Raw genomic sequence first — 12,930 nt, forward strand, 5'->3', positions numbered from 1 at the left:
CAAAGTATAAAAGATCTTTCAAAAAATAAATAATTTAAAAAATTTAAAAAATGAGTACGCATTTGTCGGATCAATTTCAAAATTTTGATTCAGAACAATTACTTTTAAAAATTAAAATATTTTATTTTTTAAAAAAAATAAAATATTTTTAAAAAATCAAAAATTATTTTTAAATGCTAATATAAGTCAAGTGAAAAAATATTGGATTTGACTCTCAGTATAATCTAATTATCACTTAGTCAGATTTAACTCTTTGAATCAGCCACATATCTTGAATCAATTACAGTGAGTCCAATTAATTAAAAAGTCCTATTCCTAATAAGACTTAGACCGAAATTTCAATTTTAATTAAGAATAAATTTTTTAAAGGGACAAGACAAGTACAGATATAAATAGAAGTGACTTGATCCCTTTTCTTCAACTCTGAGGAAGGTGAACGATTCCCATCAATCATCTACATAAAAAAGAAGGGTAAAGAGAAAAGACCAGCCACCTGTGAAAGAAGACCAGACGCTATACGGACTATGTGATCATCATATTGATGAGATAATGATGCAAAATATAATTTATTTATAATTTTAATTTTTATATAAATATTGAAACACGATCCATACATAAAAAAAATTAAATTATCTAACAATGCCTAAGAAAGCTTTAACTTTTAATAACATACCGTCCAACATATTAAGCGATCACCGGCCAGTATATTAAAAATTACCCTAAGAAGTATGAGCAAGGACACAATATTGCCATTAACTTTCTTCATTTTTCATAAACTGCCAGGAAAACAAACAAATAATGTCACTGGAAATGAATAAATGCACAAAACCATAAACCTAACCAGACTTGACAACGATTTTTAGGAAAGATTCCATTAGCTATAATACAGAAACTATAATTTGTCATCAACTAATCCTTTTTCCACCTCCGCTCCTTCCATTTCCAATTGTTATTGCGTAACTTCCACAAACAAACTACATGATCAGAGAACATAAATAAATGGACCAAATCAATTTCCCAACACAAACAAGCCCCTGTATAAATTTACAAAGAGGTTAAAGGGTTTTAACCAGCCCATATTCTGTCCAATCTATCAACACTCTTCCGTCCTCTGTCCAGTTGATCGTGTTCTTTCTGGACTTCTCAAAGCAATCTACACTCCTCCTGGACTTATCCATATGGTCGAATGAAATTTTAGCTTGTCCAACCGGTCCATATTGCTGTATTTGTAATCATTATTTCTCAACTTTCTGTTACTAGGCCTTGGTTTATCTCTCCTATCAGTGCTCTTCCGGGATGGTTCAAAACAGTCAGTGCTCCTCCTGGAAGGTTCGAACCGATCTATGCTTTTCTCCGAGTGTTTCTTTGGGAAGGTGATTTCTCAACTGTAGATATGAATTTCCTGAGGTGTCTAATGTACTCAGGAAAAAGTTCTAAATCACAGTGCTGGCCTCCTTTGAGCCACAATGGCTCATACTTCTCCCTTACACAGTTCCCAAAGCTGCTTGCCATGAGAGCAGTCCACAACTTTATCTGATGTTCCCTGCACATCATTAAGAATATGAATTCTTTTTCCCCTCTTCTTTTTTATGCGTGTGGATAGGGAATATGGATGAATTAATTGTATATCACAAAAGTATAAACAAATTGGCAGTATAAAAAGATGGAGAATTAATAATTGAGAATGATGATATCACTATAAACTACTATTTCTCATGATATTTGCAAATAATCTTCAGTCAGATTGATGCATACATTCCACAAGCACCTAGTTGATGTTTCTTATAAAATAGTCCTTGCTTAGAATTTGCACCTGAATGAGCCAGTCACTGCATGGATTAAGGTGCTAGATTTTGATTATGAGTGCAAAATGGGATGATGATAGTGCTATGTCATTACATTTGAGCCATATTAATCAGTAATTAATTGATCGTTCATCGATGGTCAGTTGCGATGATCATTGTTCATACTTAACCTAATCCAGTAAATATTCATCTCCCTGGCCAATGCAAAACAGTTATGCTAGTCAAATATTAAGTGGTTTAATACTTGCCAACCAACTTGGAACCATGAAACCCCAGAGCTTCCTGGTCCATCCTTGGCTCCACTTCTAGATTCCAAGCAACATGCCTTGACTGTTGTGAGAACCACTTACAATGGGTCACCTTCCTAACATTATTTCTTAGCACATTACACCCATTCTCCCTTTCACAAACTTCTTATCCACTCTATGTCCCAGAAACCTACTCTTTTTACCAAAACAGAAGACTAAGAAGGAAAGATGCACTCTGAAACTCACACGACAATTTCTTTCTCCAAAGTCTCTCCTCCAACCTCAACCTAATAAAGTATTGCAGCGCTGGTTATTAATAGGATCTTTTAGCTAGAAAGAAATTACAAAATGTATTTGTCTGAAGGTATATTTATCATCCTTCGAATTTTTTCTTTCCCTATTTCAGCACGATGACTGAGTGAAGATGATGGGCTTGCATCACAATGAAAGAAGAGTTATAGAGATCAATTGTCTAACCTAGGAGGAAAAAAAGAAGATAAGGTTTAATGTTGTCCTAGTGATGATAGACTAATCAATGGTAAATATTAATCTTTGAGAAGTCAAAGTTGGAAAAAATGATTCATACTAGTGCATTTGGACCTGCTGTTTGTCAAGCAGTTTCCCAAAATTGACCAAGACATTTCATTCAAAATGAAGGATTGCATTATCCTCTTCCAATGCATGCTGCTCTAATGAACAAAAATTGTTGAATTAAAAACAGTCTGGATGGAGCATGAATTGCACTACATTTTAATTGGCTCTTTGGGTTTATACTTCATGTCTCAAGGACCAATAAAGCTTCATATATCAGATATTATCATCTAATCTGTTTATTTACACTCATTATATGGAGGTATTTAGGTCCTACTCACTAAATGGTCTTTTAGGTTTCACAGCAAACACGTGCTTAAAATTAATAACATATGAATGAAGCAAAAGATAGAATGTGTACACGACGTTTCTCCTATTCTTGAATATTTGAAAGACAAGGCAAAGCAGAGAATAACTAGAGGCTTCTTGAATATGAATTTGAAAATCACTAATTCTTAAGCATGGCCAAGACAGAATTATGTCAAGTAAAACATGATTAATAAGTCACAATAAACCAAAGTTATGTGGCCTCTCTTTATGTCTCGTTATAAAGTAGATTCATTTACTCATGCAATTTGGGTTGTGGCTCAACCTTCCAACCCACTAATTGGGTAGGGGTTGGGTAGAGCTTTCATGAATTCGGCTTGAAACATGGACTACCTAATCCTACCAACTCACCTACTAATAAATAAAGAATTATCTTTATGTTTCAAATAAATTGCTTGTGTTTTGTATAACTATATCTTCGGTCATAATAAATTACAAAATTTGCAAGTATACCATCAAAAATTGATGAATAGTGGACTCAACCCAATAAAAAGTAATCAAAGAGAAATATCCCAAATCTTTTTCTATCTTAAAATTCCTATTGAACCTAATCTAACCTAATTTACATGGCCTAACCCTACTTGATCCAACACTTGCCCCCACCCAATAGAAATTAGCTTAAGATGGAACTGTGCCTGTATTGGAGAAAACCCGACTTGAGACAAGCATAGGTTAGTTTATGGTCGGGAAATATGGAGGTTGGGTTGGTTACTTGCAAACATAGTTTCCTTCACTAACAATCTCCATTAAGATATAAATTATGACTGTTCTTCCATAAGGTACTACCAGCATTTAACCATAAAGGCCATGTCAACCATTTAATAAAAATATTAACAGTATAGTTGTTTAGGAATTGATACTAAAAATTCATGACAGAAACATATGTTTTATCCTCATGAGACATGAACATTAAATTTACTTATGCATACATTCACAAGAAATGGATCACAGGTTCTAACAATGCTTAACGTATGCATTGATTTCAGTTTTTTTAACAGATATGTTTGAAATCTACTCATAATCAGAACAGCAAGATCGTTAGAGACGAAGCAGACCTAGAACAACATTCTAAACATAAGAAAAGGAAAAAGAGAGAAAAAACTAGTTGGTGTTAGCTAAAACTACCCAAACTGGCTGAAACCATCTGAAACTCATGAAAACCAAAAGCTTTTAATCAACCTCGGCCAGAAGTGATCCATTTGCCCCAAAAGGATCAATTTTAGCCGAAATCCAATCTTGATTTTGATGGAATGATTGCCTCATTGTTTTTTGCACAAAGAAGAGTATAGCTAGCAGATTCTTTACCAAACCTCATATTCTCCGGTCACATCAACATTTAGCATCCAAACTCCGGTGTTTGAGGAGTAATGGGGAGTTACCATATATTTTCTACCACAAATAGCATGTTTCTACCCATGTATAATGCAACCTACCATATATTCCCATATCTATCTAGCATTCATGGCCATATATTTTCTCATCTATTTTTCCTTGTATGGCCTAGATACCTATTTTATACAGAGGGGATAGGCACAAAGAAAATAATATGCAGCAAGCCACTACCGCACCCCAAAAGGGCTGGCGAAAAGTTGTTAGAGGCTGTTTGGAGACCTGTAGCTCAATCGGCTGCAGATCTAGCAGTGGGATGGGCTGCCTGCTTGTTTGGAGGCCTGCTGCTAGATTGCACATTACAGGTTTAGCCACAAGGTCCTGCAACTCAAGCCACATTTGTTACAGCTCAATTTGCGGCCAAATCAACAACCAGACAGCCTGTAGGCTTAAGTAGTCAAGCCCTAGCCTCCCACAGTCCTCACCCCTGAACTCCTTCATGCCCCTTCATGCTCCCAATCCTCCTCACTTCGCTCTCTATGCAACCCTACCCCTCACCTCCTTCAAAGCCCCCACCCTTCTTTGCCCCAACTTTAGCTCCCGCCTCCCATGCACCCACCTCACCAGCACCAGAGAAGATGACAATGGACTAGGAGGTGGTTTTTGCTATCATAATGGAAGGCAGTGACACACAGGAGAAGCCCTAGAGGCTGCTAGTGGCGGGCGGCGGCCATGAGGGTCTCCATCATGGTGATCCCCAAGTTCATCAGAGTTGGATGGTGCTCGAACTCACCACACCAATAGATCCAAGCAGCAGGTAACCATGATAGCTCGAAGCTCAGGGACTAGAACAAGCGTTTGAAAATGAGAGAAGAGAGAGAGAGAGAGAGAGAGAGGAGTTCTCCCTCTCTGCTGCAATTCTCTGCTCCCGAATCTCTGTCGCTTGGCACCTCCTCCTTGCAACCATCCCCACCCCCACCCCCCACACAAAAAAAAACAAAACAACAACAAAAAAAAAAACTTGACTCAGCCTCCACCCTGATCTCAGCCTTATGCACCATCTAAACACTGAATTGGATCCTGTTACAGGCTCGACTCCCCTGCAACTCAAGCTGTATGTACCCTAAGCTGCAAGTTAAGTTACAGGGTTCCAAACAACCCCCTAATTGACGTGCATGGCCCTATTAAAGCACCCAAGGTCACCATGCATGGACCTATGTGGGCATGTGCTTAGTCCCACATCTGTTGGGTATTATGAAGGTCCTGGGTACTTGAACAAGGCCAATGATCCTGATTAATAACTTCTGGCAAGCTCTTTTGGATGAGTTTTTGGACCATGACATAAGACATGCAAATTCATTAATTTCAACCATGTTTCGCAACAACATCTCCAACTTCAAAAAAGAAAGTAACCAAGATAGCAGAAAACCATACTTAAAACATGATCTAAATGATTTGATAACAAATTTTGTTGCATTACCCCCCACAACCAAGCCATTGTAATAAGAGAAAAAGTTTAAATGATGATCATGAAAAATTTGGGAAGAAGCATGGCATGCTTATCAATCTATACAAGGCAATATTCTATGTCCACAAGATACAAGGTTGTTTAGTCTGACATGTCAAGCATCCTAAGTAACAAAAACATTAGAAGTATAGAAGGATGTAACACGATATATGGTAAAATAATATATAAACTTATCCCTCTACCCTTCTCTTCAAACTCAAGGTAGTTTATAAGCTGGGAGTATTAAAGAAATCTGAAGTTGAAGAAAGAACCAACATGAGAGGTTTGACACTAAAGGAGCAAAGCTACAACAAAATTAAACTTTGCGAGGCATGACCTCCCTTATGCAAACCCCAAATCACATACATAAGAAAAAAACCCATACCAAAAGAAGGGAAGGAGATTTTAGATAGATGAAAAAAGCCAAAATAACCAACATATTCTGGTCATTTTCAAATTAAGACCTTTTGGGCAGCATATTTAATTTCGGTGGATTGGACATGTTAGACAAAGGTTAGTGGATTTATGTGTTGTTTCTCTCAAAACACCAAAAGGAGGGTATACACATTAATTGGAGATGGGTATTTACAGGACTAAGACACTGCTGTGGAATATCTAAGCAAAGAAGACTGTCTAAAAAGGAATAATTTTTGGATATGATGATTCTTATTACTAGTCACCAAAATTAACAAGAGTTGGCTAGTAACTAGGATTATAATGACAGATACATGATCCAAGACCAACCAGGCAAAACTTGCCAAAGTCAACCATGTAACTATATTTTCACCCTATACTGTTATAAACTTACTATAGTAAATACATATAATTTTATACTAAATATCTATAGCTAGTTAATACACTCATTACATATGCTAAACTTTCATATGCATCTATGCATGTATGTTTACAAATGTACACATGAATACATACAATATAACATATTTGTATGTACGTAGATTCATACATGCGTGTATATATATGTATGTATGTATGTATGTATGTGCATATTTGATCATATACGTGCGTGTGTGCATCTGAAACAGTATGTCTGTTTGGTATAATAATGCTCTTTTTCTTTTAAAAAAAAAAATGTTAAGAGTCTGACAGGCCCCATTAAGTCATGTACGGTCTCAAGATATATCACAATTTAGTGTATATCCGTTTTGCATCTCATATCCAAATGCCACAAACATACACCAGAAAATGGATGGCATATGTTTCTTTGATTCCTTACTGAATATTTAAAGTCCAGTCCACATCCTTAATATGTACTTCATTATTTTATTGACAGAGATGAATAGTAATTTATAAAGTGAACCCAAATTGAACAGATCAAGCAACATGGCATCTTCCTATGTTACTGGTAGGTGGTCAAATGGAATAAATTTGCCACTTTAATAAACTTTTAAGAACAGAAGCTGAGCTGACAATATATACCAATGAGATTGATCAACAGTACTAAATTATTTCTCATGATAAGTATATTATCATGTCCAAGAAGCCTTTATATTGTGATATGGTATAAGATTAATTTTGTGTCGACATATATTTAGGAATAGAAAAGAAATGTGCTTTACGTAGTCTCCATTATAAAAATGCAAATAAATCATTTGTTGAGCATAAGCATTAAATCTTCAAAGAGAAGTTTAAAATGCAAGAAACAGATATACTTACATGAATTATTAGCACTGGGCAATTGACCAATGGGATTTTGTCAATATTCTGCAAACAGGATGAAATTCAAATGGTTATTCAGTGCAAATAACACAGGCCAATAATCAAGCAAGAGGCAACATATCATCCCAGAGTTCTAGTCAAGTATTAACCTTATAAATGTCGAACCAGTATGTACGTTTTACAGGATACATCACTCTTAAACCAGAAAGTATCGGGCTATGCAAAACAACAGCTCGCAAGTGTGGCAAGTGAGTTGCCAAATCCACAGCTGGTCCACTTCCAACAGATTGGCCATAAAGGATAATGTCTTCCTCCTTTGCACCATACGTCTCTATAAGGCACTTATAGGCGGCTTCTATATCAGCGTAAGTGTTTTGTTCGCTTGGCTACCAAGAATAAGTAAAAAGAAATTAACTTCCAGCCTACCCATGTAATTTCATACTAATCACATGATGGTGGAAGGTGAATTGTCATGAAGCATATGTATAAGAAATCTGAAACAAACCTTTCCAGATGATCGGCCATATCCAGAGTAATCATACCTGCATGAATGTGAAAGCTTTGTCAAATACATATCATTATTCCAATGCGCATTGAAAAAACTAACTAGATACTTCTGGCGATTTTGCATTGTAAGTAAGCTTTATAGATTTAGTGATTAGATGTTTAGATGAGCCAATGGCTCAATCCTAATAGTAACTCTGCCTAAGGCAATGGCCTAAAGAAGAGCAAGTTGTTGCCACAAGGCACATGCCCCAATCGTGGCCCAATCAGTTGTGCTTTCAAGTTGGTAAATTCTATTTTCTGGATACATCATAGTTGACCGTTTTGCAGGGGGAATTTTGCAGATATGCCCCTCAGAAATCCCTTATTCTTGTATTTACCCTTCAACAAGTAGAAAGGGCATATATGCACTTCCAAAAGATATATGCAATATCTTAGTTAGCCTTTGTAGAAAACCCTTATAAAATGGAATATCCTTTTACATCTCATACAAATGTGGGGGACACTCCATTCATGTCCATTGTCTCATGAAAGAGAAAGGGAGGGATATGCTTAATCCATCATCCTCCCCCTCCACCCTCTCACTTTTTTGCTTTCAAAACAAGATCTTGAGAGACTGACTCTCCCATCTTTCTGATTTCTGACATTTAAACCCTAACAGCACCTCTCACACACCCACAATGACATCTTCCTTAATTCCATGCTAGCCATATATAAGCCTTACCAAGAGTAACATACTACATCAATAAGAAACCAATAGTCGGTAGGCTCCTCCATACCATACCATACCAGTGCATGTTAGTCCAGTGTCACCTTTGCTATGCCAACATCAACCACTATACTATGTGTTCATATGATAAGGTGTACATTTGTTGTGGTATAGAAGTATTTCAACCCTTGATCAAATGCTTTTTACATGAAAATCTCATTTGCAAACAACTGATCCCATCCCTTCAGTATATAATGAGATTGGATGTTTCTAGGAGTTTCACGCTATTATACTTTTATAAAATCTTTTCTTTATGAAACATATAGACCCATTAGTTCTCTCCTAATGTTCTAAAGATAGACAATTAAGAGCAAACATCAATTAAAAAAGGAAAAATTTCAGAGTGAATTTTAACCCCGATATCCATAATCGATTGGATCCATAATTATGACACACTCTTTCCCCCTATAACAATTGAAGCTAGAAACAGCAATCACAATATTATCATAAATAATTTACTGCACCCTCTAAATGCACATGTCAAAACAAGAAACTACAAAGTGACCACAAACAAAAAATTGTTTTGTTATAAACTCAAATTATATCACATGGAATGTTTCAATTTTACAAAAATTGCAGCTAGTGTGAGTAATACACACCCAAGCTAACTTTAGGGCCCTTTCATATCAAAAGATTTAAGACTTATTCCATACATTGCTGGAGGTTAAAATTCAAGCAGAAAACCAAATTGTTTTGGGCTGTTGAAACCCACATGTTGTCTGCTTAGACAATTACCCAAGCACTCAGTAGGTAAGCCCACATGTAATGGGAAAGTGAAGAAGGAGAAGAAGAAAGAGAAGGATGAGAAGAAGAGGAATGAAAAAAAATGGGAAGAAGCAATGATCACCTAAATTCTCTAATTTCTGATCAGTTGCATGATTCATGCTCTGATTATTTATACATTTATTTTAAATCAAGGCTCTCACACCAACTATTAATTTCAGTATCGGTAATCCAAGGAGATCAAATGGAGGAGGTGGAGGGATCAAAAAATGAAGATTGTCAAGACAGCTAGAGATGCGAGGGGATAGCAAAGCAACAATGGAAATGGTGACAGGACAGCAGATCAGAATGCAACAGTGATGGCAAGGATTGGAGAATTTCACCGAACAAGAAAGTACTAGCATGGAAAAGAAAGATAGGAGAACAATGGGACATCCTCTTTTTGCAGCAATGTAGAAGAATTGTTGCTGCAGCTAGCAAAGTAGTGGTAGAGGTAACAGTTGGCAAAGCAGCAGCTACGGGGCAGTGGCCAAAAAGGAAAGGATAACAGAGAAGAAGAAAGGAGAAGGTTAAAATCGAGGTTACAATTGAGACACCCTCATTTTCCAGTTATTAATTGAGGAGGTTTCTTTACTGGTTTCATGCAGCTAAGCCAGTCGGAACTTCTTGCATCTGATAAAAGTCCACATACTTAAGACTTCCATTGGAAAGGAGTGGCCTGTCCAACAATTATTGGAAACCCAAGATGAACCATAAAGCATTGTTCTTATGAATTTTAATTTATTCAAGCATTGTTTTATGACTAGAGTAATGGACATGTGTGTATGAATGCACTAAGGGTTTGCGGAGCACCAGCCCTGCATACTCAGCACTTAGCTGGGCTCTAGGCATTAGTTATGTAAATAGAGCACAGCTGTTGAAGTCAAAATGAATAGAATTACACATTATTCCCATGTTCATTAACTTTACCCCATCGCTTCAGTTCTTAAAATTAGAGAACTGCTGTTTCCAAATTTAGGAGCATCTTTAACAAGGGATATGAATAATAAGAAAAGCATCAATCAGATGGAATCACTTGCATCTGTACCTTCTTTTCCTAGTAACTAGATGCTAGCTGCCCATTCCCCTTTCCTCTCTATCAGTACCTCCATCCCTCTCCCCTCCATTACTGCCTCTACCCCTCTCTCCTCTCTTCTCTCATCTCCACCACTGCCTCCACGACCATTTTGCCACCTTTATTTTTCCGTTCACTCCCAACACCGCTGCAGCCCCAACCTCAGGACCAACACCACTCAATCAGCCCCCCCTCTACCAATATGAGCTGAAGATAAAAAAATTTCACAAGTCTTGAGAAAAACAGAGCTTCTTGTCAATACTAAACAAAGAGAACTACAAATAGAATTACTACATCCACCTCGCAGTCAATCTTCAGCTACAAATGCAGTGTGTTGACAGCCAGGTTCACAAAGAATTACATAGAAGTCCACCAAATTCACAGCCAAGGTAAATCATTTATAGAGAAAATCAGAGGCAAGCCAACCAAAAATCATTACCAAGTTGCAATTTTGTAGAGGGGAAATGCATCAATAATTTGTCTGCATCATCATATATAATATCATAATCTTGCAAATAAAAATCAGGTTTTTTCTGGAATCCAGCAAAAAAAATCGCAGAAATCGCACTCCGACCATAGATCCAGAACAACAATCCCGAAAATCATCACAGTTTTGCTACCTTACAGTTCAAGAACATTAACTCCCCATTTATTATGCCAAAACAAACTATAGATAAGGACGGCAGAATAAATGAAGAAAAAACCCTTGATATAAGTTTACACTGCTAAAATCCCGGTTAAAATCCAAAATTTTAGATAATCCAACCACCTCAATCTCCCTCCACTTCTCACCAATCAGTCAAGAAAACGCCTTCTAACAAATCAACGCGAAAAAACAGAAAAATAGCAAACAAAACAAGCAAAATCTTCTCCTAAATCAAAGTATCAGCTAGTACTCCAAAGCAAAACAGGGCAAGATTAACCCGGGATAACGCATCCTAAAAACATCCCAAAAGCCAAAATAGCAACCGAAATTAGAAGAAGAGGGAGGACTGAGGAGGGGAAATACCCCAAGAGGTTGACGCGGAGGTGGATGCTGAGCTCGATGAAGAGCTCATACATCTGGCCGAGATCGGCGGCGTTGCCGTGGGAGTAGAGCAGGGTGGAGGCGGCCATGGGGTTGCGGACGTACACGGCGACGATCTCCGTCCCCCGCCGCGTCGGCAGCCGCAGCACCTCCACGTTCTCCCGGTGCGGGAACCGGCTCAGCCTCACCACCCCCGTCTCCTCCTCCCTCACCACCTCGTACGTCGGTGGACTCGGCGGGAAGAACGCCAGCTTCGCCGCCATCGACGACGTCACCCCTCCCATTACTTCTACGTCCCCCTTCCCTCTCTCTCTCTCTCTCTCTCTCTCTCTCTCTGGTCTCAGTTTCCGTAGGGAGGAAGCGATCCGCTCTGGGACGTACGGAGGACGGATGCCACAAATAGAACACAAATCGCCAGTCCACTTCGTCGTCTAATTATAATTCTCTCTCTCTCTCTGAGGCCGAGTGCGAATGGAGGGTCTCTTTCTGGCTGCGGGTTCTTATCTCCTCTTTAGTGCATCTTTAGTAATTTAGTACTCCAGACTGGGCGATGATATGAGCTAAAAGAGTTCATCAACCGTTGGATCGAGATCACACGACTTTCTAAGCTTTCAATCTTTTTAATTCCGTGTTTTGAAAAATTGTTCAAAATGCGATCCAACGGTTCACGCTACGGATGAAGATTAATCATTCTTTGGCGCGAAAGATACAACCTGCACTATCGAGACCCGTAAACATTGGCCCAGACGAGGGAGTGCACAGGGACGGGTGACGTCATTTCTTACAGGAGTTCATTTCATGAGTCTATTTCAGGGTCCCAGAAGCAACAGTTGCTGGTGTTCTTTGCTTTGCGGCCCAAACTATTATTTTCCATTCTTCCCTTCAATCGAGTAAGCAGCGCAGATGGGAGGCATTTGGTGCGATATTTGGGCCGCATGGCATGGGTTCTAGAGAGAGCTCTAACGGTAAAAGGGGTAGACGAAAGCGTCTACGCTGCATTTATCTTTTGGAAGAGTCTAATCCAGTTTAGAGTCCGTGACTGGTGTCACATCACCAATTGGGATAATTCCGTGTGTATTTAACGTATGTGCCGCGTTTCGATTATGTGAGGCTATTGCAGAACGAAAAGCTTACAATGGTTGTTGCAGGCGCAAGTTTGGTTTGAAGGCAAGAGCAGAGAGGCGTGCGGATAATGATTATCGTCTGATTAAAAGCGGATACACGGGGCGCACTCGACAGCGGTGGTGGAGCCCCTAAACCTTTTCTTTATCAGAAGAAACGTTATGAGGCGCCGGCCACTCGCAGAATT

At 38.3% G+C, this 12,930-nt stretch overlaps 1 protein-coding gene across 1 annotated transcript; it reads right to left on the reverse strand.

Annotated features, from left to right (window-relative positions):
• Positions 1-746: 746 nt before the first annotated feature.
• Positions 747-12,021, reverse strand: LOC105038750 (uncharacterized). Its single transcript, XM_010914627.4, is given in 9 exon segments — positions 747-1,127; positions 1,130-1,189; positions 1,192-1,368; positions 1,371-1,482; positions 1,484-1,543; positions 7,482-7,529; positions 7,634-7,870; positions 7,990-8,026; positions 11,604-12,021. Coding segments are annotated over 9 exon segments (1,095 nt in total). The 5' UTR covers positions 11,906-12,021; the 3' UTR covers positions 747-1,065.
• Between the last annotated feature and the right edge of the window lie 909 nt (positions 12,022-12,930).

This window comes from Elaeis guineensis, chromosome 1 (assembly GCF_000442705.2).
Source record: "Elaeis guineensis isolate ETL-2024a chromosome 1, EG11, whole genome shotgun sequence".
In the NCBI taxonomy this organism is placed as follows: domain Eukaryota; kingdom Viridiplantae; phylum Streptophyta; class Magnoliopsida; order Arecales; family Arecaceae; genus Elaeis; species Elaeis guineensis.